The sequence below is a fragment of the Lathyrus oleraceus genome, chromosome 5 (assembly GCF_024323335.1).
Source record: "Lathyrus oleraceus cultivar Zhongwan6 chromosome 5, CAAS_Psat_ZW6_1.0, whole genome shotgun sequence".
Taxonomy (NCBI): Eukaryota; Viridiplantae; Streptophyta; class Magnoliopsida; order Fabales; family Fabaceae; genus Lathyrus; species Lathyrus oleraceus.
Genome location: NC_066583.1, coordinates 557,820,654 through 557,847,617, shown reverse-complemented (window position 1 = coordinate 557,847,617; position 26,964 = coordinate 557,820,654). Strand labels below are relative to the sequence as shown.

Sequence of the window (26,964 nt, the reverse complement as noted above, 5' to 3'; positions counted from 1 at the left end):
TGATGATGTGACAATGTTAGTTTGGGTTCAATTAGTTTGTTCAGTTATGGTTAAAATGCATATCTGGTTTGAATCAATGGATTGTGATCTCATGACTTGTTGCTGCTCATTTATTTGTTGTTGAATATGTGACCATTGTTGAATTTCTTGCATTGGTTGTTATTGATATGTTATGTTAATGGACTTTTGTGAAGTTATTATGATACCTTGTATGATAAAAAATTTGCTGTCATGATGCTTTGTGATGATTGAACTGCTTGCCCTGTTGCATTGCTCTTGATTGTATTTACTGTTGCAGCCTTGATGAATGATGCTTTGATCTATTATGCTTGATGAATGACAAGTTTGTTTGTATGATCATTGCAATTGGGTGCATGTGAATGGTTGCATTTCTTGTAAATGTTTGCATCATTAATATGATGTTAGGTCTGCTATATGCGTATGCGGGGTGAAATGCTTGATGACAGGGTTGCAACATTATTGATGTGCATATGCATGGACTGGTTGGCTGCAATGTATGGTGCATAATTGTTGGTGGCTACAGACTGTTGTGAAATTTTTATGCTTAACATGATGATTGGAAATGTGCAGCTTGATCTGTTACATGTTATGATGATGTGTTAGGTCTGCTATGATGCTTGTTTCTGCAGGTTTTGTGTGGTGCTGCAGTAGGATAGCCATGGCTTGTTTCTGCAGGTTTTGTGTGGTCTGCTATGATGCATGGTTCTGCAGGTTTTGTGTTAGGTTTTTTGTTCATGATTTCCTTTTATTGCCTTGGTTTGGTTTGGTCATGTATGGTGCATTGTTATGTCACTTGTTTGGTGCATTGTTATGTCACTTGTGATAGGATATTAAGTGAACTATATGCATACTCAATTAAGTGCAGTTTAAATATTATGCAGTAAATTAACAAACAGTATATGTATATATATTTGCAGTCTGAAAATAATCCATCGATGGCGATGCCTACAACAAATCCATCTCAAACTATTAATTTGGACAAACATGAAGATGGTAATGTTCAAAAGAAAAAGAAAAGGAAAGTTGGAGAAGTTGGCGATTCTAATGCTAATGATTCTAATGATGGAGATTCAGGTAAACAAAAACCTTGTAGGCCTAAATCTTGGGTTTGGGATCATTTTACAAGAGACACATCGAGAACTCGTGCTAAGTGTAATTGGTGTACGAAGTCGTATGCTGCTGATTCACACAAAAATGGAACCACCAATTTAAATAACCATTTTTTGCATCAATGTAAAAAAATTCCCAAGAGTGTTCTTGATCCCACTCGAACCACTCTTAGCCTTCAAGAAGGCGGTAACGCAACTAGTAATAATACACTTGTTGGTATCCATTTTGATGTTGAATTATGTAGACAAGCTTTAGCTAGAATGATAATTGTGGACGAGTTGCCTTTTTCGTTTGTTGAAAATGAAGGATTTCATTACTTTATGAGTGTTACACAACCTAGGCTCCCACTTCCGGGAAGGATTTCAATTGCTAGGGATTGTTTGAGTCTTTACATGAGTGAAAAACATAAGTTTAGAGACTTGTTTACTAAAACAAATCAAAGTGTCTGTCTAACAACTGATACTTGGACTTCCGTGCAAAATATTAATTATATGGTTCTTACTGCGCATTTCATTGATCAAGACTGGAAGTTGCGTAAAAGAATTCTCAATTTTTGTCCAATAACATCTCATAAGGGAGAGATAATTGGGAAAAAGATTGAAAAGTGTTTGGAGGGTTGGATGATAGATAAGGTTTTCACCATCACAGTTGATAATGCTGCTTCAAATGATGTTGCTATCTCTTACCTAAAAAATAGAATGGAGGATTGGAATTCACATCCATTAAAAGGAGAGCATTTACACGTCAGATATTGTGCCCACATTCTTAACCTTGTTGTCAATGATGGGTTAAAGTTGAAGAAAATGCATTCTTCAATTTCCAAAATTAGGAGTGCGGTTCGATATGTTCGTCAGTCACCTGGCCGTTTAGATAGGTTTAGGACATGTATTAAAGAAGTTAGGATACAAGACAAGTCTACAGTGCAATATGATTGTCCCACTAGGTGGAACTCCACATACCTTTTGCTTGAAAGCGCATTGAAGTTTCAAAAGGCATTTAAAAGATTAGGTGAGAAATGTGTTGAGTATGCGATGTTGGAAGGTGGTATCCCAAATAATGAGGATTGGGATAATGCCAAGTGTTTTGTGAAATTTTTGAAGTTGTTTTTTGAAATCACTACAAAGGTGTCAGGTTCAACTTATGTAACATCTTTTACATATTTCATGGAACATTGTACGATATTGGGGGCATTGAAGACTTGGACGGAATATCATAAAGATGACCCATTACTTACAAATATGGCTAATGCTATGAACGACAAATATAATAAGTATTGGGGGGATGTCATAAAGATGAATAAGCTAGTCTTTATTGCTGTCATTTTTGATCCTCAGCGTAAGTTCCAGTTTATTCGGTGGGGATTGGATAAGTTTTATGATAAGGAAGTTGCTGATTCTCTGTGTGATAAGGTGAGGCAAACATTAAACAAAATGTTTGAAAGCTATAGTCTTTTCTTAAGTAAAGGCCAAGTCGAAAGTGATGCACAAGAAATAGAGCTATCAGAATTTGTTACATCTTCTGATCATATGGATGATCAATTTGAGAAGGACATGGACCAAGATTCAAATTTAAATAAAAATGAAGTGGATTTGTATCTCATGGAGACGAGGGAGAAGAAAAGTCAAGATTTTGACATCTTGAATTGGTGGAAGGTAAATTCCACCAAATACCCTACTCTTGGTATAATGGCTAGAGATATCTTGGCTATGCCAATATCTACTGTTGCTTCGGAGTCTGCTTTTAGCACCGGGGGTAGAGTTCTTAGTTGTTATAGGAGCTCTCTTACACCAAACACTGTTGAAGCTTTGATATGTGCACAAAATTGGTTAAGATCTTCCCCTTTGAAAGTGGATATTGAAGAGCACTTGGAAGACTTGGAGAAGCTCGAACAAGGTATATATAAATTTGTAAACTTTATTTGTTCATGATTCTATTTTATTCAATTGTTTGTTTTGTCTAACATTTGTTAATATATTTGATATATTTTTAGAAATGGCTCCGATCCGGCAACTAAATTTGTACATTCTTTTCTCATCCCTTCATTCATGTTTGCACAATAAATGTTTCATAAACAATAATTTTTTGCAACAATTTGTGAAAAGGGTTCCCTAGGAGTACCTAGGATGCTTTGGGTGCCTAACACCTTCCCTTTGCATAATTACCCCCTTACCCAGATCTCTGTACCCCTTTTATTAGTTTTCTTTGCAAAACTTCTTAGGCTTTTGTTCGCTTTTTAGCCATTCCTTTGGATAAATAAAAGTGCGGTGGCGACTCTATCTTGTATGTTTTGCTTTTGGTTTAATCAATAAATCATAAAGTGATGAATACACCGCTACACTATGGATTCCAATACACCTTTATTTTTGGTTTCAAACTATACCTTTTCGATCACTTGTTACCAAAACCCCGATTCTGTGACTTTGGTCATCCATTCCATTCATCTCCATGATGCATTCATATTCTACGTTCATTCACTTCATGTAGTATACCTTATTCCTTGAACCAAATACAATATACTTTTGAGTTCCATCTTGAACCTCTTTGTGAACCAAGAACCGATTTGTTTGTCTTGTTAGACCTTGTAGCTTAGACGAACATCTCCTTACTTACTTTGCAGCCATATACAGGCCACCCTTTCTTTTTCGGTTATTCCAATACAATGATACCATGCCTTAGGCCCCTCACTTGTTGGTTCATATCAGTTTTACTCTTGGGTTCACATTTCACCCCTTGTTGGAGTTCAAAACAACATTATCCTTTGGTTTAGACCATACTGTTATCACAATTCTTTTCACCTCCCACCATTAGTTCTATGAACTACGAAACTCTGAATTCCTTATTGCACTATAAGGATGCATAGGCATGAGAGCCCTAATCATCACAAAGCACTTTATCTATTTCCATCATTTTCCCTTATTCTTTCGCGAGTAATCCTTAGATATAACACTTATTCGAGATAGAACAATCAAAACGGTTTCCTTAATTTTATCGATGTTTTTCATTTCTTGTGAAAATAAGTAAGTTCGATGACGACTCTGTTGTATGTTCGAGCGTGCGATACCTTCAAGTATATTTCTGCTAACTTCAACCATTATGACGACCCTAACCATTTCCTAATCCGAGACAAATTAGATAATCAATAAGTTATTTAGGGCTTGTTTGATTCAATTTCAATATTTTGTTTTTAAAAACTGTTTTATAAATTAGTTTTAAGAATTGTTTTTAGGATGAAAACAAAATAAAAATTTATTTGGAAGTTTTGTTTTGTAAAACTATTTTTAAGATGATAAAAGAAAGAACTTGTTTGGTTGATTTGTTTTTAAAAACTAATTCAAATATTGTTTGATTTTTACTTTTCTAAATGATAAAATATTATCTATATTAAATAGTTATTAAAAAAATATAAAATTATTTCACTAATTAATTAACCTAATTTATTTTTTTAATTTAAAATTTTAAACTATTATTTTACAATTGAGAAAATGGAAGATACATTGATAGTGTAAATTAATTTTTACACTTTCGATCATTAACGGTTATATCCCGCTAAATCATATTAATTTTTTTAAAATTATTTATATGATATACCAAAATGATATATTTTTATTGAATGATCGTGTAATTGTTTTTTACTAGGTTAATACATCTCCATTAATCTCTTTATAATTTATTTTAATTTGTTGTAAAATACTATTTACAAGTTAATTTTATTCCAATCATATCATTTTACTGTGTTTTTGTTAATTTAATTTTCTTAAAAAAGATAAAATTTACAAATTATTATGTTACAATTTTACAAATTTTTATTTATTTTCTATAAGTTAAATATTTTTGAATGTAATTTCACGGAATGTTCATGTAAAAAACATAAACAATCACATAATGAATATATAAAAGAATGATAATTAAATTTTATTAAAAAATAAAAAGTAGATAAATATATAATGTACATGTTATAAACATGAAAAAATAAAAAGTAGATAAATATATAACGTACATGTTATAAACATGAATATATAAAAGATTTTGTAATAACTTTTGAATGAATTTTACCTTTTGTTGGAGTTTAAACACAAATGCTTGTTTGGAATTAATGAATCATTTCATTACATTTAGCAAAATGTAGATACTAAGGGTCTGTTTGGATCTCTTCTCAATTTTAGTTTTTAAAATCTGTTTTACAAATCTATTTTGTAAATTTATTTTTGAGAAAATAAAATAAAAAGAATTTATTTGGTTATTCAATTTTTGAAAACTGTTTTAAAAATTAAAAAGTGAAAAAATATATTTGATAGTATAATTTGTAAAAACTGTTTTTTTTAAATAGGACAATATAGCTTGTTTGATAATCTATATTTTAAAAATCTATTTTACTAAATAAAAATAATTGTGATATATTTTTTGAAAATATTAAAATTCAGCTAATATACATTTAAGTTTATTAAAATATTTTTAATAATTAATGATAAAATATACAATTCACTTGATGTATAAAAATTATATTTTAGTGTTGGTTTGAATATATATACACAATTCATTTAATGTATAAAAATATACTATTCACTTACTGAGGATTAATTAAAGAGAGAATAATTGAGACTGAGAATTTTAATTTTCATTAACAATATATGAGGATTAACAATAGATTGAGAGTGAAATATTACAATTAAAAAATCTTGCAAGTAATTACTATAATCCGATTAATGAAACCGTATTTTTTTTCCAACTTACCTCAATTGAAAATTAAAAAGTAAAAGTGAAAATTGAAAATCAAAACATATTTTGATAGTTTCAGTTTTTTAGATTTTAAAACACTAAGGGCTTGTTTGATTCAATTTCAACTTTTTATTTTTAAAAACTGTTTTATAAATTAGTTTTAAGAATTGTTTTTAGGATGAAAATAAAATAAAAATTTATTTGGAAGCTTTGTTTTGTAAAACTATTTTTGAGTTAATAAAAGAAAAAACTTGTTTGGTTGATTTGTTTTTAAAAACTAATTTAAATATTGTTTAATTTTTATTTTTAGAAATAGTGTGATTATAAGTAAATGATAAAATATTATATATATTAAAGAGTTATTAAAAAATGTATAAAATTATTTCAGTAATTAATTAAACTAATTTATTTTTTTAATTTAAAATTTTAAACAATTATTTTGCAATTGAGAAAATGGATGATACGTTGATAGTGTAAATTAATTTTACACTTTCAATCAATAACGATTATATCCCACTAATCATATTAAATTTTTTTAAAATTATTTATATGATATAGCAAAATGATATATTTTTATTGAATGATCGTGTAAATTGTTTTTACTAGGTTAGTACATCTCCAAAAATCTCTTTATAATTTATTTTAATTTATTGTAAAATACTATTTGCAAATTAATTTTATTCCAATCATATTATTTTCTTAAAAGAGATAAAATTTACAAATTATTATCTTACAATTTTACAAATTTTCATTTGTTTTCTATAAGTTAAATATTTTTTAATGTAATTTTACGGAACGTTCATGTAAAAATATAAACAATCACATAATGAATACATAAAAGAATGATAACTAAATTTTATTAAAAAATAAAAAGTAGATAAATATATAATGTACATGTTATAAACATGAAAATATCCGACCAATTAAAATGTGTTCTCTTGTGCAAACATAATATTTTTTATTTGTTGAGTTTTTCCGATGCAAATAATTATCTTACGCATATGAGTATAACAAAAACATATTTCCTATTGCAAATTCATATTTAAGAAATCAACGTAATTACTATTAATAATAAAAATTTATAAATTTTTCATGTGTTTTCAGTTTTTGTGTTTTAAAAATTCAAAAGTAAAACAACTTTTAGTAGTTTTGGTTTTTTAGTTTTTAAAACTAAAAAACAAAAACAGTTTTCAAAACCACTTTTTTAAAAACTATTTATCAAATAAGTTTTTAATTTTTAAATTTTCAAAAAACTAAAAAACTGTTTTTAAAAAGGAATCAAACAGACCATTAATTTCTAACTAACTTAAGACAAAATCGGATAGTCACTAATTATATCAACCTTTCAATTTTCTCTTCAATTAAAAAAACTTCCAATATATATATATATATATATATATATATATATATATATATATATATATATATATATATATATATATATATATATATATATATATATATATTAATCATTTTGGTTTATCTAAATTTTTTATCTATAGTATATTTGTAATAAAAAAACTTAAAATTCAGTATTATTAAACATTTAAAACAGATAATAGATAAAACAATTCAAAAAATCAAAACAAATACTATTTAACAAAGATAAAATATATTAAACCCAATAAAAAAAGCTTAGCCTTTTGGCTTTTCAACCAAAAGAAAAACTCAGTCATTTCATATTAGTTTCTCAAACCCTAATATTCCTCTCTGGTTGTGGCGACTGCATCAGTAGACTCCGATCATGGCGTCAGAGTACGATCTGACACCGCGTATGGCACCAAATCTTGACCGGCATTTAGTCTTTCCTCTGTTAGAGTTTCTTCAAGAGAGACAAATATACAACGATAACCATATCCTGAAAGCTAAGATTGATCTCTTAAACAACACAAACATGGTTGATTACGCCATGGACATTCACAAGACACTCTACCAAACTGAAGGTGTGCCTCAGGATATGGTTGAACGCAGGGCCGACGTTGTCGCTCGACTCAAGTCTCTTGAAGACGCTGCTGCTCCTCTTGTTGCGTTTCTTCAAAATGCTGGCGCCGTTCAGGAATTGAAAGCTGATAAACACTATAATCTTCAGATGCTTAATGATAAATACCAGGTCCCTGTCATAGTTTCACGCAATTAATCGATTTATTTACTCTGTTATAGAAACGTGATTATTTATCATAACAGTAGTTTCCGCAGCATGTATGTAAGAAATAGTGTTTGTATTTTTTTTATTAATAATTTGTTTGGATGATGGGATGAAATAATGACTTTTAGGAAATAATAATCACATTTTGATGATAGCGTTTTAGTGCTCATTTTGATGATAGCGTTTTATTAATAATTTGTTTGGATGATGCGATGAAATAATGACTTTTAGGAAATAATAATCACATTCTTGGTTGCTCGCATGCTCATCAACTTTGGGATCGTTTATTCAATTATTTTTAGAAGCAAACTCGTGCTCGTGCTAGGCAACTTTGTATTGAACTTTGTGCTCTCACATTGGATTCACTCCCAATTCAGGAATCAGAACTATTGTTGATGCTTTAGCTTCCATTGACGATCCTTTGCCATGCTCTCATCACATTGACATGATTCTTGAAGGTTTATCCTCAGATTATGCGCTAGTTGTGTCTGTGATTGAAAGATTATGCACTAGTTGTGTCTGTGATTGAAAGCAAGTCTGGCATCATGGATCTTGATGAAGTTGAGATCCTTCTTGTTGCACATGAACTCAGGCTTGCTAACTTTAAGAAATCTTCAGTTCCAAACCTAGTTCTCTTTGAACCTGACTCACACATTGCCTCACCTACCTGCTTCTACTGAGTCTCAAATTGTCAATTCTGAACCCACCCTTCTCTCTCAAGCTGCTCCTGAGCCTGAGTACCATGCATTTAGAGGTGCCAACTCTACACGTGGTGGCAGAAATGACAGAGGCAGCGGAGGCTGTTTTGCTAATATTTAGTGTCAGGTTTGTTTTAAGTTTGGGCACACTGCTGGCATAAATTCAACCAACATTTTCAGAGCTCTTCATTTGATAGAAATTCCTATTTCTCTTTCTCATCTCCTTGGCAAAGGTCACATGGCTCCTTATAGCAACAATGTTTGGAACAGACCTCCTATGACTCTTAGACACGCTCCTCCTCTTCTTCCTTCACCTAGTACTTTTGTGGCAAACACTCTTCATTCCTCATTTGCATCATGGTTCCCTGACTCAGGTGCCTCTTATCATGTTATTATTGAAGCAAGCAACCTCTAACAACTTACTCCCTTTGAAAGGTCCTGATCAAATCTTCATAGGTAATGACCAAGGTTTGCACATTGCCTCATCTGGTTCTAGTTCTTTTAGTCGCCTTTCCAACCTCACACAAGACTCACTTTTAGTCATCTGCTCCTAGTTCCCACTATTACTAAAAGTCTTATGAGTGTCAATAAATTTTCAAAAGACAATAATGTATATTTTGTTTTCACTATTGACAAGTGTCTTGTCAAATCACATGTTGCTAATGTTGTGCTTCTTGAAGGCCATGTTGGGAGTGATGACTTATATGAGTTTCCTCCTATTTCTCTGTCTCCTATTGCTAAGTCCTCTCCTTTACCTACTTCTTTACCTGTTAAGGTTGTCCCTAGAGCTTACTCTACTAGTGTCGATTCTAATTTGCCTAATGTGTGACATCTTAGACTAGGCCACCCAAATGTTTATGTTTTAAAATTTGTTTTGCAACTTTGTAATATTCCTTTTCATTATAAAGATCATAGTCTATTTTGTTCTAATTGTTGCATGGGTAATGCACATAGACATCATTCACATACTTCGCACACCATATACTCCAACCTTTTAGAACTTGTTTATAGTGACTTATGGGTTTCCTATCCTAACCCCTTTATTTTAGGCTTTACATATTATATGTCATTTGTTGATGCCTATTCCAATAGTTTAAGGTCATGGTTGAGCTATAACTTGGATTTTCTATTAAAGCCATTCAGTCTGATTGGGTAATTTCTGATTGGGCTGGGCATGGTCCACATAGTGTTTTGTCCTCACACACACACACCATCAAAATGGTGTGGTTGAGAGGAAACACATACATATTGTAAACCTTGGTCTCACTCTGGTAAGTCAAGCCTCCTTGCCCTTGTCTAATTTGGATTATGCCTTCTCCACTGTAGTCTACTTAATAAATAGGCTTCCTTCTTCTATTAATTTTAAAGTCCCCTACACCTTATTGTTTCACATCTCTCCTTATTGTTTCACATCTCTCCTGACTATGCTTTCGTCAAGACCTTTGGTTGTGTCTGTTTTCCTATGTTCCTGCCTTATCGCTAGGGCTATAGGTGTCTAGCCCCTAGTGGAAGACTGTACATATTCTTTCAATGAGTCTAGATTCTCCTTTCATGCTCTCTTTCTCAATGCCTCTACTTCTAGTTCATCATCTATTAAGGGTACTACTTTGTCTCCCATTGTCTTTCATGATCCTATTCTTCCTGCTTCTTCAGGCATTTCACCTGCTGTTGCAAGCTCTTCCCCTTCTTCAGAGTCTTCCTCTGAGTCAGTTTCTCGGTCTCAACATACTTCTCCTCTCTAGTTCCCCTGTTCCTCCTTCCTCTTCCCTAAATGTCTCAAATCTCTCAAATTCTCTCGAGTCTGCCACTCCTTCTTCCTCATCAGATACTTCTCAAACTGATCAATCCATCTCTCGTTAAGCTGTTCCTGCACTTATAAAAACAGTCAATTTTCATTCCATGCAAGCTAGAGCTAAGTCTGAATTTGCTCAGCCAAGACTTGAACCTAGACTTCTTCTCACTCACCTTGACCCCAAAACTATTAAGCAAGCATTGGCCTCCTTACCTTGGAAAACTGCCATGTAGACTAAGTTTGATGCCCTCATCACTAACAAAACTTGGTCTCTTGTACCTCTTCCTCGTAATAGACATACTATAGGTTACAAATGGGTGTTTAAGGTTAAGGAAAATCCTGATGGCACTGTCAACAAATACAAGGCCATGTTGCTTGCCAAGGGGTTTCATCTACAACATAAGTTTGATTTTATAGAAACCTTCTCACCAGTGGTCAAACCCATCACTATTAGGATTATTTTTGACTATTTATTACTTATCATTGGCTATTCATCATCTGGATGTTAATAATGTCTTTTTTAATGGCCTTCTTGATGAAGAGATGTATATGGAGCAACCTCAAGGTTTTTACTAGTGACAACTGCAAACTTCAGAAGACTCTATGGGCTCAAACAGGCCCTTAGGCAATGCTTGAGAGACTTCAAAAGGCTCTCCTTGAGCTTCAATTCAGGGCCAGTAAATGTGATCCCTCTCTCCCTTCATTTATCACTCTAATGCTCAAACTCTATATCTTTTAGTCTATGTGGATGATATCATTCTAATTGGAAGTTCAAAAGATCTCCTTAAGAAGATTGTCACCAACTAGAATCAAGCCCTTTCTCAAGTTTTTATGCGATCTTGACTATTTTTTTTTGAATTGAGGTCAAGCAGGCCTCCCATGGTTCTCTTCTTCTCACTTAATCCAAATACATAAGGGATCTTCTTCAGAAAACTCATGATTGAGTCATCTCCTATCTCCACTCCTATGCAATCTGTTAAGAGTCCCACATCGGACAATATATGGCCTGAAAATGAGTTTATAAGTGGGGACAGTCCTCACTCTACCAACCAGTTTTGTAGGGTTGAGTTAGGCCAAACCACATTTCTTAACATGGTATCAAGAACCTCGTTTAAGATCCGGTGGACCACCTATTATGTTTTCCGCTATCAGGTCACCCACCATTTATTTCCACGTTACAATTGTCTAGTCCTGAGCGTGAGGGTGTGTGTCAAGAGTCCCACATCAGATAATATATGACCTGAACATGAGTTTATAAGTGGGGGCAGTCCTCACTCTACCAACCGGTTTTGTAGGGTTGAGTTAGGTCCAACCACATTTCTTAACCCAATCCACCTGCAAGCTAACCAAGACAGGCTCTGCCTTCTTTTCTGATCCTTCATTATACAGGTATGTGGTTGGTGCCTTGGAATATGCAACTATCACCGGACCCAATCTTGCATATGCAGCCAATAAAGTCTGCCAGTTTATTTCTCATCCTCTTAAGACTCATTAAATTGCTGTCAAGAGGATCTTAAGGTATCTCAAGGGTTCTATTGGACATGGATTGCTTATGTTTCCTCGTTTTCCTACTACAACTCCCTCTCTGCAGGTGTATTGTGATGCAGACTGAACATCAGATCCTGATGACAAGAGAAGCACTTCTGGCGCAGTTCTTTTTGGCTCAAATCTTATCTCTTGATGGTCTAAAAGAAGCCTGATGTTGCTAGGTCCAGCCTGTTGTGGCCAGGTTTCACCTGTTAAAGTAATGCTAAGACAGGTTAGATATAACTAGTATATTGTTGTAACTACCAAGACCGACAGGTGTCAGCTTGGAATTATTAGAGAAAGATAAAGAGAGCATTATAGAAGATGAGTTAACTCTGTTTGTATTAACTGAACTCATCAAAAGATTAATTACAAATAGTTTGACAAATAGAAAGTAATTGATAATCAGTAATAACATGTTCCAGAACGTTTGTAACGTGGGGCATGGATTGTCTCCCGTGAGCTTTTAACTGGAAAGGATCCAGTGGAGCACATCACCATTCATTTATCTTTTAATTAGTTTTTTAATATGTATTAGAGAAAAATCACTGGTTGAGATTTCACTAAATTTTTTTTTAACTGGAGACAGTCTATTCCCGTGTAATGTGGTGTTTTCTCTTTGGTTGTTAGGTTCTACAGGGGATGCTTGATTACAAACGTAACTAGTTAGTTATAAAATTGTTTCAACACATTAGAGTTTATGTATTGTATTGTATAGGTTGTTTCTTTAATTGTAGATGGGATCAGACTCCACGTAAGACAGGCATAGTCTGCTTCAGTAAAGTATCTTGTTGAACATATTACATAAGCTTAGAAGAGTTTATAGTCATCATATGTTATTTTTATAAGCTATTGTGTCGTCAAATAGCGGCTATGACGGTGCTATATAGTACTGTAGCATAATGGAATTTGAACACTGCTGTCTTATTCGATCAGCATTTGACTGTACTGCCTTTCAAACACTTGCACAAGTACTTATGCCACAATAGAAGTCTGATTAAGTTATTTCAAATATCCTAATATGTTCTCATTTTTTTGGTTGTTTTTCTTCTGGAAGTTTGAATATGTTGGTATTTGAGTTCTGACTTCTTAAAGAATGATTCTGTTATAACAGATCGGTCCCGCACAAATAGAGGCTTTATACCAATATGGCAAATTTCAGTTTGAATGTGGAAACTACTCTGGTGCTGCTGACTATCTTTATCAGTACAGAGCATTGTGCACTAATAGTGAAAGGAGTTTGAGTGCATTGTGGGGAAAGCTGGCAGCTGAAGTATTGATGCAAAACTGGGATGTTGCTCTTGAAGAGCTAAATCGCTTGAAGGAAATAATTGACTCAAAGGTTGTTGATCTATTCAGTAGCACGACTATCTTGCTTGTAATGCTGCTGAGATTAATAGACTTACTATTGGTGAACTTTGTTGCAGAATTTTTCATCACCTATAAATCAGGTACAAAGCAGAATATGGTTGATGCATTGGAGTCTGTTCATCTTTTTCAACCATGACAATGGAAGAACCCTGATAATTGATCTGTTTAACCAAGACAAGTATGCATTGTTGACTTATCTTCCCTTTCCCTTGATTTGTTTTTAATCAGAACACAAATATTCCTATATTTTGTTTATTATTAATCTAAATAATAACACTTCTGCAATTGTTTCCTCACTCTGGGTTTAGTATCTTGAATGTTTTGTTGTCAAATATTTGATATCATTTCTAGGTATCTTAATGCAATCCAAACTAGTGCTCCACACCTTTTGCGATACTTGGCCACAGCATTTATTGTCAACAAGCGCAGGAGGCCTCAACTCAAAGAGTTTATAAAAGTTATTCAACAAGAGCAGCATTCATATAAGGACCCCATCACCGAGTTTTTGGCTTGTGTTTACGTCAACTATGACTTTGATGGCGCACAAAAGAAGATGAGGGAGTGTGAAGAAGTAAGTGCCCTCTCTATTGTCTAGCTAACAAATGTGTTAATTATAATAATATGCTTACCATTTCTAAAAATGCAGGTAATTCTCAATGACCCCTTCCTTGGTAAACGAGTTGAAGAAAGCAATTTCTCAACTGTACCATTAAGGGATGAGTTCCTTGAAAATGCTAGGCTATTTATTTTTGAGACATACTGCAGAATACACCAACGCATTGACATGGGGTATGTACATAGTATCTGATACAAATGTTGTAGTTCATGTTTGGTTTTCAACTTTTTTATAAGCCTCTATGAAAAACATGCTTCAACTTATGTGCCATTGATCTTTGATAGTCTATCAAAACCAAATGCATAAAATAAGAGTTTTGCTTTTTCTGTTGCGGACTTATGCCTTGTCTCTATTTGATATTTGATATATACTTTGTTGACGATTCCCTCTGGTCTACTTCATACATGCAATACAGCTAAACTTTTTATGATAGGATTACCCAGTTGCTGATATTTGTTTTAAACAGAGTACTTGCCGAGAAGCTAAATTTGAATTATGAGGAGGCTGAGAGATGGATTGTGAACCTCATACGAGGCTTAAAGCTTGATGCCAAAATTGACTCTCAAACTGGAACTGTTATCATGGAACCTAATCATCCAAATGTGTAAGTTGACATAATATACTGAAACTTGATAAACACTATTGCTATTGTTCTGGTTTATCCCTTTTTTTCTTTTGTTCTAAAACCCTTAAACTTTGAAATGTTCAGGTATGAGCAGTTGGTAGACCATACCAAGGCCCTTAACGGCCGCACTTACAAGTTGGTCACTCAACTTCTGGAACACGCACAGGGTCAAGCAGCTCGTTAAACTGTTTGTAAATGTGATGATTGAAGACAATCCAGCAGGCAAAGAAGACAAAATAACAAAATTGGAGGGAAGGAATCAATCAGGGACAGCTAACAAACGATCCCAGATTTACAGGAGCAAGGAGGAGAGCCATAAGAATATGAGGCTCAACAAAAAAAAGTATTCTCGTGTCCTCATAGGAGAACTGCTTACCAATGATTGTTGGGGAATATTTTGGTTGAAACTGTCTTTTTTCTTCACTCTGCAAATTTTATGTACTTGGCCGAATTATTGTACTTGCAATTTTCATTCCATGAAATGGCTTGCAGCCATACTCTAATTAGCTCCTCAAATTCGTAATAGATTCCTAAATTTTACTATCTCTTTTGACAATGCAGTGAAATAATTTCCTTATCATCTAAGTACTTGTTGCATTAGCCGTTTAACCATGAGAGTTTTTCAGTTCACCTTCTATACAAAATATATTATCCTTCTAAACTATATCGAAAAAATCTGAGTAAATTCTCTGCATTTTGTTAAGTGGAATGAAAATTTTCCAATATTTTATAGAAATGCATTAACCAAAACATATCACACTTAGGCCCAATCGAACGAACCATTTTCCTAGACCTTGCATATTGCGAACTATAACACTACGGAGTTTTACAATTCACCCATTGTAGTATTTAAAAAGTGAATTGAGAAAATCTCAAAAATATTGGGTCATCGACATTTTCTGCTCCTGGACCGGCCTAGTCCAGAATGCTGGAAACGTTATAAATGACTTCTGTCTTTGTTTTGAGTTTGGATTTACCTAGCATCCAGATATTTTTATAATACTAAGAATATTTTCTTTATTATTTTTTATTAATTACATGCTGTAAATATTCTTTTTTATTGAATTATCTAAAAAATTTGATGCCTATTAAAAATAATATCGTTTTTTTTTTTAAAGTTCATCTTAAAAATTCAGTATTTATTTTTGAACTGTCATTGTCAATTCAAAATATTTGGACATATCCGCGACAATTATAAAAATTCGGAATACGTGTTATTTAGTAAAAATCATATTTTTTATAATATAATTTTAAAATTGATAATATCTTAAAATATCTTGTATTATATCGAGAATTTAGAAATATTTAATAAAATCCAAAATTTTATTTGTATTTTTATCGACAATTTTGGAATTGTCGGAATGCATATATGTATTTTAACCAAAATCTTTGAAATGGTCGATAACAACTTATAGGCATACCACATATTTATAAATTGCCGATAAGAATGTAAACAAAATTTTGAATTTTATCAGATGTTTTTAAATTGTTGGTTAGCGACTTTAAAAATTTGGTAAAAATCATGATTTTTATTAAATATCCGATATCCTATCAAAATTGTCGGTATAAATCTAAAATTTTTAAAAAGTTTCAAAAAAGGATATTGATAAAATAGCGAAAATTGTATTTTTTTAAGTGGTATTATTATGGTCAAATTTAGGAATATGTGGGGTGTTTGGTAAAATTCTCCCTCCAAACCGATAAGATTATTGATTAGAGTCTGTTTGAAATGTATCTCAAAAACTCTTTTTTAGTTTTCAAAAATTTAAAATTTAAAAATTTGTTTGAATATAATGTTTTGCAAAAGTGTTTTTAAAAACTCTTTTTTATTTTTCAGTTTTTAAAAGCAAAAATGTAAAACAGTTTAGTTTTTAGTATTATAAAACTTGACGAAAAAACATAAAAATTTAGAATTTTCATTAATAGAATTAATGTAATTTTAATAATTTTTATATTTTAAAAATAAAATAGAAAAACGTATTTGAAAGAAGAGTATGTTATTTCTTTTATTTATGCTCTTTTTATGTATAAGTAACATTTTCAAATATGTTTATTTATTTTACTTAATTTTTTTGTGTTTCTTAGTTATTTTCACTATATAATTTTTTTTCTCTATTAAACGTGGAATCCCATTTTTTACATGTTTTTTCTTATTATTATTACAAACAAGTGTTATGTGATTTGTAAAATTAAAAATTGATTTAACCCAATTATTTGTATTCGACCAAATATCAATTAATTTTCTTAAGTTTGTAATATTTTATACAATAAAATAGATTTTAAAAGTAAATGACAAAATATGCATTTTTATTCTCTTCTTAAAATACTATTAAAAGATTAGATTATCAAACAAGTTTTTTTATTTTCATATTTTCAAAACAGTTTTTAAAAATTAATTTATCAAAGAATTTTTTTGTTAATTTTCTTCTTAAAAATAGTTTTTTAAAATAGATTTGAAAAACAAATTTTAAGAACTAAATTGAAAAGTGTTTCAAACAGACCCTTAATATTTCGCACCGGAAATGAAGTTTAGACCTAGTTAAATTACAAAGGCCTTATAATCATATAGTTTATTATTATTTTTTATGGCTTATTTTATCACCCTTTAAATCTTTCAAAATTCATTCGTTTTGACAAAAATATCTCTTGGATTTTAGAATACAAAGCTTGTTTTTTATGATTTTCGAATTCTAGTATCTAAACCTATTTTAGATTGCGAAACCCTTATTCTTTCCATCACTTTAGTATTTTTAAACTTTTCATTCCTAAATTTCCAATATTGCATTGCCTCTCTTTTCATAAAGTTTTACTCGAATCATCATGTATCAACCGATTTCAAAACATACTAGTGTTGTCGTTGATTGAAACTATACATGTTAAAAAAAGTCATAGCTTACTTAGTTTTGTAAATGATAAGAAAGTCCAAGGCTATATAATGGATTCAAGTTCTTCATTGTAAAACACACTAATTAAAAATACTTTAATCCTGTATTTGATTTCCCCCCTCTTATATTCTTGTGTTGTGTTGTGAATTGTAGTTAAATATTTGATTAAGTCATGATTTTTCTACGGGTTTGAAATTTTTACATTAAATTCTTGTGTTGTAATTATGTTTCTCTTTTTATCTGTGCATTAGTTTTTCCAGAACAATTGGTATCAAAACTTGCTTTGGTGGGGTATAAGTTTTTTAGAATGATATGTGGTTGTATGTTTTTCTGATCTTTCACATCATAAAAGAAATTTTATACTCTGTGTTGGTTGGGATTTTTTTTACCGCAGGAAAGGTTTTAGCTGCAATGTGAAGTTTTCAAGTGCAGTGAGGCTTAACTTAGAGAAATTTGATGAAAGAGGCAATTATTGTCTTGTGGAAAATTCAGGTAATTTTTTTATACAATTAAGATTACTCAAGGCATTAAAAGAAAACATTTTTTAACAAGGACAATGAGAAGTAAAAGAAACTAGATTTGAAAGCTTCAAGTACAATTCACATGTCTTTGCCTAAGAACATTCTTGTGAATGTTCTTAGTACGTTCTTCACGCAAAAAGTTTTAGAAGACACTTGAAAAGCTATATCAAAGAAAAGGTATTTCAAATCGGTTGTTGTTGAAGGAGCTGTTTCATAACTTATATAAGATGAAAATATTTGATCATCTAAGTGTTCTCAATGGTATTATTTCTGATTTAGAAACTACTCGAGTCAATATTGATGATGAAGATAAAACTTTGAGACTTATATGGTCTCTTACATCTTCCTATGAGAATATTAAACATGTTTTGATATATGGGAAGGAAACTTTGAGATTTGAAGAAGTTACTAGTAACATTTTATGAAGAAAGAAGGTTGAAGGGCGGGGATAATACTTCATCAAACTCAATGTTGGTTGCTATAGAAAGACCTTATGTGAAGAAAAACAATGAAATGGTTTTGAGATATTGAAAATATGGAAATATTAGGCATGTAAAATATAAGTGTCCTGATGGGAAACGTTAGATAAGGGCTCCAAGTTAAATGCTAGTAATATCTCCCTCGCTATGGAAGCTAATGATATTTTCTAAAACTTAAGAAGTGTGCCCTCATGACATTTCCGTTGTCATATAAAAGAATGAGTTATTGTTAGAGGATTAAAACATGGGCATTTATGCAAAATTTGTTGTTAGATTATGTTGGAGGTTGAATGATTCTTGTCAACATGGAAGTTGCACCATAAGTTTTCAATCTGATTTTCAACATGTGGAAATTGTTGAAGTGGTTAAACTTTAAGTGAAGTATACGTTTATTTTGGTGGAGTATAATAGTTTTTGAACTATGATTTCCAGTGATGATGATGTGAAAATTCTTGAAGTTGTGCAACTTCAAGTACCTATACTCTTTACGGTGGAGTATGATAGTTCTTTTGAACTATGATTATTGTTGAAAACAATGGAAGCCAATGAAAAATTTTCAATCAAGGTGGAGATTATTGGTGTTGGTTGAAAATATACATGTTGAAGAAGTTCTACATCACTTAGTTTTGTAAAAGAAGAGGAGGTCCAAAACTATATAAGAATTTAGGTTCTTCATTACAAAATACACAAATCAAAAACACTTTAAGCTTGTATTAGATTTTTATTTTTCTCTTATACTCTTGTGTTAGAGTGTTGTGAATGGTAGTTAAATGTTTCCTTTGGAGAGTGTGGGTGTATTGGGGCCTAGGGGTGGTTAAAGATAGCTTATTTATTATAATAATTTTTACATAGTATTATTCTCTAGTCATCATTTGATAACCGTCATGTTTTTTTTTTCTTTGATAAGTTTCTACAATAAATTCTCGTGTTGTTATTATGTTTCTATTTTTCTACACGCATTAGTTTTTCGTAACAGTTAGTACATATTTGCCTGATTATTTGATTGATTGCACTTTTTTGTTCTTCTAGATTGCTAGTATCACTCGGATTGTACATTTCTATAACTCGTAATGGAATGCATTCAGATTATACAACCCAAACATGTCCCCAAACATGCACTTGGATTATATAATATGAATTGTAACAACATGCATGCTGATTTTAAGTTCAATGACTTTGTTATTGTCAAATTTGTTGATTAGTTAATATTTTTGTTGATTTTTGCTAATGGATAAGAACAATATGTTGAGAATCCGCTCTCAGGGAAACAAAGACTCGACTATTGCTTCTACTAGACAGAAGCTTGGAAGTAAGATACACTCAAATAAAATTAGACTAGTTAAGCCAGAACCTCATCCTACTAGAGTTGTTTGAGGTCTAGAAGCATGTTGCTCGGGTTTAGGTATATCCAGGAGGCCCATATGTCACGTCCATATTTTGTTTTTAGAGGGACCATGTGATTATAGATATTTGAGAAGAGGATGCATGATACTTACTTCATAATTTTTTTCTTCATTTTTGTTGTATATATAGCTTTCAACTTATTTATTTTTATTTTTCACTCTCTTAATGGAACACTGAAATATATAAATAATAGAAAAAAGGTCATCGCTCATCAAACTTCAGTTGATGAATGATTCACTAATTACATTTGAGTCGGTGGACTAATTAATCTTTCCACCACAAATTTTAACCTATTTGATCATGGATGTAACATCCCTGTTTTTGAGTTATTATTTTAATTGATTTAATTGTATTTTAAATTAATTATTAGAATTTGTTTGGGGGATGAGGGTGTGCGACCTTGAGGTGGGGGTGTAGAGAGTAAGTAGAGTTTATTTAAAATAATTACAATTTATTTTAATAATTAAAATAATACTATTTTATTAAATTTATTTAATAAAATTGAAGAAATAGAGAGTTTGAGGCTGAATTGTAAATTAAGAGAAATAGAGGGGAGGAAGGAGAAAAAATAGTTGTTAGTAAGGGAGAGTATTATAATCTTAATTAGATTATCCTAACTATATAAGCTAATAGATAACTTAGGTTTAGAGAATTTTTATCCGTACGTGAAAAAGAGATTAAAGACACAAGGAAGATAGAAGGTTAGAGCTTTGACATAACAGAAGTTTTAAACAAGATTTTTCATTACTGAAAACCAAGTAAAGGGGGAGGGGGATTAATTCAATAATGAGTATATGCTTGAGGGATAGAGTTGAAGAGTCCTTAACCTCCAGTAGGCCAATTGGGATTTTGATTTAATTATGTAATTGATGATAAATTGTTGTTATATGATGATATTTGTGATGAAATTCTTGTACAACAATATGTGCTAAATTCTGTTTTGACATGTTAAAGTGTTTTTCACTAGGGGTGTTCAAAACCAAACCGGCCCAATAAAAAACCGCAAACCGAACCTAACCAAACTGAAAACCGCAAAAACCGCATTTGGTTCGGATTTGTTTGGGCCACTTTATGACAGAACCGCGCGGTTTGGTTCGGTTTGCGGTTTATATTTTGAAACCAAACCAAACCAAACCAAACCGCGTTATTTAGAACCCATTTATTTTACACCAAACCCAAGCCCATTTCTAAAGAAAGAAACCTGAAAACCTAGGGTTAGCAACAGAAGAAGGCAAAGACAAAACCGTACACAGGAAAAGGCAAAGACAAAATCGTACACAAAAGAAGAAGGCAAAGACAAAATCGTACACAGAAGAAGGAAGAAGGCAAAGACAAATTAGTTTCTCATCTTCATCCTCTTCACAATCGAAAGGTAAATCTCTCACTTCCTCATGTTTCAATTTCGTTTTTCATCTCCTCTTCTCTAATATCCCTTCTTCTCTCTTTCTTAGATATGACTATTGAGAAGGAAGTCAGTTCTGTTGCCGAAAATCTGGTAAAATATAGAAATTATTCTCTATAATTTGTGAGTTTTTAGGGAAATGGGTGAGTTCATAATTTGTGGTTAGTTGTCAATGATTGATTGGTTCAGTTTTATGATGATGTGACAATGTTAGTTTGGGTTCAATTAGTTTGTTCAGTTATGGTTAAAATGCATATCTGGTTTGAATCAATGGATTGTGATCTCATGACTTGTTGCTGCTCATTTATTTGTTGTTGAATATGTGACCATTGTTGAATTTCTTGCATTGGTTGTTATTGATATGTTATGTTAATGGACTTTTGTGAAGTTATTATGATACCTTGTGTAACACCCTTCTACCCAAACGACATATTTAAAGAATTTATCAGAGTACAACATGTAGAAGAGTTTACATTTCATTCAACTTAACACTCATCACTTTACAACATAAAAATATTTCATTTATTTTAATAAAACTTCGCAGCGGACAACAACACAATTAACGATTTATAAAAATGTTTCAACAAAACATATCAATAATTTAGTCTTCATACACAACTTAAATAATAATATAATCTCTATTGAATCCCATAACCCCGGTGTCACATGACCAGAGCATTGACTCGACTCTGTAGAATAACTCTACACTTATTCTTCACCTCAACAAAAGCTACTCCTCATTATCTGCACATTGCTCATCATAGATGAACATAAACACATGCAGAAGGGGTGAGAATTACATTATTAAACAATAATATAACGACAGAATATAATATGAATAATTTGCACATATGTCAACACGGATCATCACAATCATCATTATAATCAACAAACTCATGAATATCAACAAAACAACACATCAATTGCAATGCACACACCCATGCATGACTCAACACGACTCGGTATACCCATTTTGTGACCACTACAGGATCACTACTCCCAGATTCACCACCATAGAATCCGAGTTCCCCATAAGGAACCAAGCCTCTCAACAAGCCCGGAGTCAACAACATCATTGGAACTCAGTCCGTTCGTCACTAGGCATCGGCCTTTCATGAATGCATGCACATCAAACATGCATCATAATCAACATAGCAACAACAACATCATATAGTCATGTTATCATCTTCATTAATAGCATGACATACAACTCAACAAAACAACAACAACATTACAACGATATCACATCTGGGAGTTTAAAACGCGAAAGCTGTCCGTCAAACTGATATGGCGAACGCCGTTAGGCTAATGGTGAACGCCATTAGCGTTAAACGCTCCTATTCTGGAAAAACTGTCTGTCAAACTGATATGGCGAACGCCGTTAGGCTAATGGTGAACGCCATTAGCGTTAAACGCTCTTATTCTGAAAACTGTCTGTCAAACTGATATGGCGAACGCCGTTAGGCTAATGGTGAACGCCATTAGCGTTAAACGCTCTTATTCTGAAAACTGTCTGTCAAACTGATATGGCGAACGCCGTTAGGCTAATGGTGAACGCCATTTAGCGTTAAACGCTCTTATTCTGAAAACTGTCTGTCAAACTGATATGGCGAACGCCGTTAGGCTAATGGTGAACGCCATTTAGCGTTAAACGCTCTTATTCTGGAAAAAGGCCCAAATGGCGAGCGCCAAAGGCATAATGGCGAACGTCATTTGGCTGTTATGTGCATAAACAAGATTTTAAGCGCAGAAACAGTGGACGCGCGGCTTCTAAGCCTACAACCCAATATCAACATTTAACAATCATACATACACAACATACTTCGATTACAATGTATATAACGCCACCATACTCACAGATCGGACAATTTCCCTCAAAAACCACAACTTTCCCAATCTCCCTAAATTCCCCAAATTTATCAACGACCCAATCCTATATCATGTAATTGCTCGCATATTATCGTTTAATAAGGTTCAGACCCCTTACCTCTTTGGATTGAAGGAAGCTCTGAGCAATCTTTGGTCTTTTCCTCTTCCTTCTCTTTCTCTTCAGCGCTTCTCCCTTTTCTGACTCTGAGGCAAAATACGTGAAAATGAAAACCTTCAGTTATCTCCTTTGGCCTCTTTTACCCAATTCCACTTTTACCCTTCCACTCTTCATATTCCAATTATATTATTTATTTAATTATTATTAAAATAAATAATATCTATAATAATAATAATAATAATAATAATCCAATAATTCAACTTTATTTAATTAAATTAATAAAATACTATTAACTCAATTAAATAATTCTCTTATTTTGATCGGGGTGTTACAACTCTCCCCCACTTTAGAAGTTTTCGTCCTCGAAAACATACCTCAAGCAAATAGAGCCGGATACGACTCCTTCATCTGATCTTCACGCTCCCAAGTCAAGCTCTCACCAGCTGGACCTCCCCAAACAACTTTCACTAGAGCAATTTTCTTACCTCTCAGGGTCTTCTCTTCTCGGTCATCTATCCGAATTGGCAACACCTCAACGGTCAAATTATCCCTCACCTGGATATCATCCAACTGAACAACATGCGACGGATCCGCAATATACTTTCTTAACTGAGATACATGAAACACGTCATGCAGATTAGAAAGCGACGGCGGTAAAGCTATCCGATACGCCACTTCCCCAACCCTCTTCAAAATCTGATACGGACCCACAAACCTCGGAGTAAGCTTTTTAGACTTTAAAGCTCTACCCACACCTGTCGTCGGAGTAACTCTCAAGAACACATGATCTCCCTCTTGGAACTCAAGTGCTTTTCTCCTCTTATCATGATAACTCTTCTGACGACTCTGAGAAATCTTCATCTTCTCCTGAATCATCTTAACCTTTTCAGTCGTCTGCTGCACAATCTCAGGTCCGAGTACAACACTCTCACCTGACTCATACCAACACAATGGAGTTCTACACCTCCTACCATACAATGCTTCATATGGAGCCATACCGATACTAGCATGAAAACTATTATTATAAGTAAACTCCACCAACGGCAAATAACTATCCCAAGAACCACTCTGCTCCAACACACAAGCTCTCAACAAATCCTCCAAGGATTGGATAGTTCTTTCAGTCTGACCGTCAGTCTGAGGATGATAAGCTGAACTCAACCTCAACTTAGTCCCCAACGCTTTCTGCAAACTTTCCCAAAATCTAGAAGTAAATCTGGGATCTCTATCAGACACAATACTGGATGGAATACCATGCAGCCTCACTATCTCCTCAATATACAACTCTGCCAACTTCTCTAAAGAGTGATTAATCTTCATCGGCAAGAAATGCGCCGACTTAGTCAATCGATCCACAATCACCCAAATAGAATCATTACCTTTCACCGTCCTCGGCAGTCCCGTCACAAAATCCATGGAAATGCTATCCCACTTCCATTCAGGAATCTTCAAAGGTTGCATCATACCTGTCGGTTTCTGATGTTCAATCTTTGACTTCTGACAAGTCAAACAGGCATACACAAACTTAGCAACATCTCTTTTCATACCCGCCCACCAAAACAACTTCTTCAAATCTTGATACATTTTAGTTGCACCTGGATGGATACTCAATCCACTCCTATGGCCCTCTTCAAGAATACTCTTTTTCAATTCAGACACCTCAGGAACACAAACTCTACCTTTAAATCGCAGGATGCCATTCTCATCAATCTCAAAATTACCACCATTACCCTGGTTAACCATAGTAATATGATCAACTAGAGCGACATCAACTTGCTGACCATTCCGAATATCTTCCAGAATTTCACTAGTCAACTTCAGCATACCCAACTTTACACTATCAGCGGAAACTTCACAACCCAAACTCATATCACGGAACTGTTCAATTAACTCAAGCTCCCGAACCATCATCATAGACATATGTAGAGACTTTCTACTCAGCGCATCTGCAACTACATTAGCCTTACCGGGATGATAACTCAATTCGAAGTCAAAATCCTTCAGTAGTTCTAACCACCTTCTCTGCCTCATATTTAACTCTTTCTGATCAAACAGATACTTCAGACTCTTGTGATCACTGAACACTTCGAATCTGGAACCATACAGATAATGCCTCCACATTTTCAACACAAATACAACAGCCGCAAGCTCTAGATCATGCGTAGGATAATTCCTCTCATGAACTCTCAACTGTCTAGAAGCATAAGCTACAACTTTACCATTCTGCATCAAAACACCACCAAGACCCATCAAAGAAGCATCACAATAAACAACGAAGGACTCACCAGGATTAGGCAAAATCAACACTGGAGCACTAGTCAACCGCCTCTTCAACTCAACAAAACTCGCTTCACAAGCTGCATCCCACACATACACTTGACCCTTCTTAGTCAACTGCGTCAACGGCAATGCCAACTTAGAGAAGCCTTCAATAAATCTGCGATAATAACCAGCTAACCCCAGAAAACTGCGTATCTCAGTAGCAGACTTCGGAGTCTCCCACTGTAATACAGCATCAACTTTAGCAGGATCAACAGAGATCCCACCACTCGAAATCACATGGCCAAGGAAACTCACTTCCTTCAACCAGAACTCACATTTAGATAACTTTGCATATAATTTCTTTTCTCTTAACACCTGCAAAACAATTCTCAGATGTCCTGCATGCTCTTCTTCCGTCTTAGAATATATCAATATATCATCTATGAACACCACAACAAAATCATCAAGGTACGGATGGAATATACGATTCATATATTCCATAAACACACCTGGAGCATTAGATACACCGAACGGCATCACAGTGTATTCATAATGACCATACCTCGTACGGAAAGCAGTCTTCGCAATATCATCTGACTTCACTCGGATCTGATGATAACCCGATCGCAAATCAATCTTACTGAAAACATGAGCTCCAACCAACTGGTCCATCAAATCATCAATCCTCGGCAATGGATACCGATTCTTGATAGTCACCTTATTCAACTGCCGATAATCGACACACAACCTCATCGTACCTTCTTTCTTCTTCACTAACAATACTGGTGCACCCCAAGGAGAAACACTTGGACGCACAAACTTCTTCTCAAGCAATTCTTCAAGTTGCTTCTTCAGTTCAACTAATTCAGTTGCCGACATTCTATAAGGAGACATCGACACTGGACTCGTACCTGGTACTAAGTCAATGGCAAATTCGACTTCACGTTCTGGAGGTAAATCACTTACATCCTCCGGAAACACATCCTGAAATTCACAGACAACAGGCAAATCTACACTCACTACTTTCTTATCCGCTTGCAGAGACGCAAATAAAGCGAATATCTGAGCTTCATCTTTCACAAAATCCCCTATCTGCCTAGCAGATAGAAATCTTGCCTCATCATTCTCACCAACTTCAGAGAACCGCACCGTCTTCCTATAGCAGTCGATGAACACGCCATAGAATTCTAGCCAATTCATTCCCAGAATAATATCAGTTTGGTGCAAGGGTAAGCACACCAAATCAATCACGAACTCTCTCTCAAAGATCGTCAAATGACAACCTCGACAGACAACAGAAGTCTTCACACTAATCGACAGTGTCATTTACACTAATCGACCAACAGGGAAAACATCACATTATGACTCGACTGGACTGACCATGCTCTGATACCACTAATGT

At 33.4% G+C, this 26,964-nt stretch overlaps 2 protein-coding genes across 3 annotated transcripts in view; both read left to right on the top strand.

Annotated features, from left to right (window-relative positions):
• Positions 1–956: 956 nt before the first annotated feature.
• LOC127082045 (uncharacterized) lies at positions 957–4,772 on the top strand. The gene is made up of 5 exons (XM_051022268.1): positions 957–1,499; positions 1,728–1,805; positions 2,541–2,589; positions 2,758–3,024; positions 4,768–4,772. Exons 1-5 carry the CDS (start codon positions 957–959, stop codon positions 4,770–4,772), a joined length of 942 nt encoding a protein of 313 aa, XP_050878225.1.
• Positions 4,773–7,485: 2,713 nt separating this feature from the next.
• LOC127086381 (eukaryotic translation initiation factor 3 subunit E) overlaps positions 7,486–26,964 on the top strand; it is a 37,144-nt gene continuing 17,665 nt past the window's right edge. The window contains exons 1-7 of one of the 2 annotated variants that reach the window (XR_007789467.1): positions 7,486–7,957; positions 13,125–13,352; positions 13,438–13,559; positions 13,733–13,952; positions 14,028–14,170; positions 14,464–14,601; positions 14,707–14,965. Coding sequence is in view for 1 of the 2 variants with exons in the window: in XM_051027140.1 (XP_050883097.1) it covers positions 7,592–7,957; positions 13,125–13,352; positions 13,438–13,559; positions 13,733–13,952; positions 14,028–14,170; positions 14,464–14,601; positions 14,707–14,806 (1,317 nt within the window). In the remaining variant the exon portion in view is untranslated. Of the gene's footprint in view, positions 7,958–13,124; positions 13,353–13,437; positions 13,560–13,732; positions 13,953–14,027; positions 14,171–14,463; positions 14,602–14,706; positions 15,208–26,964 lie in introns of those variants that run through there. The other variant, XM_051027140.1, reaches the window with a different exon arrangement.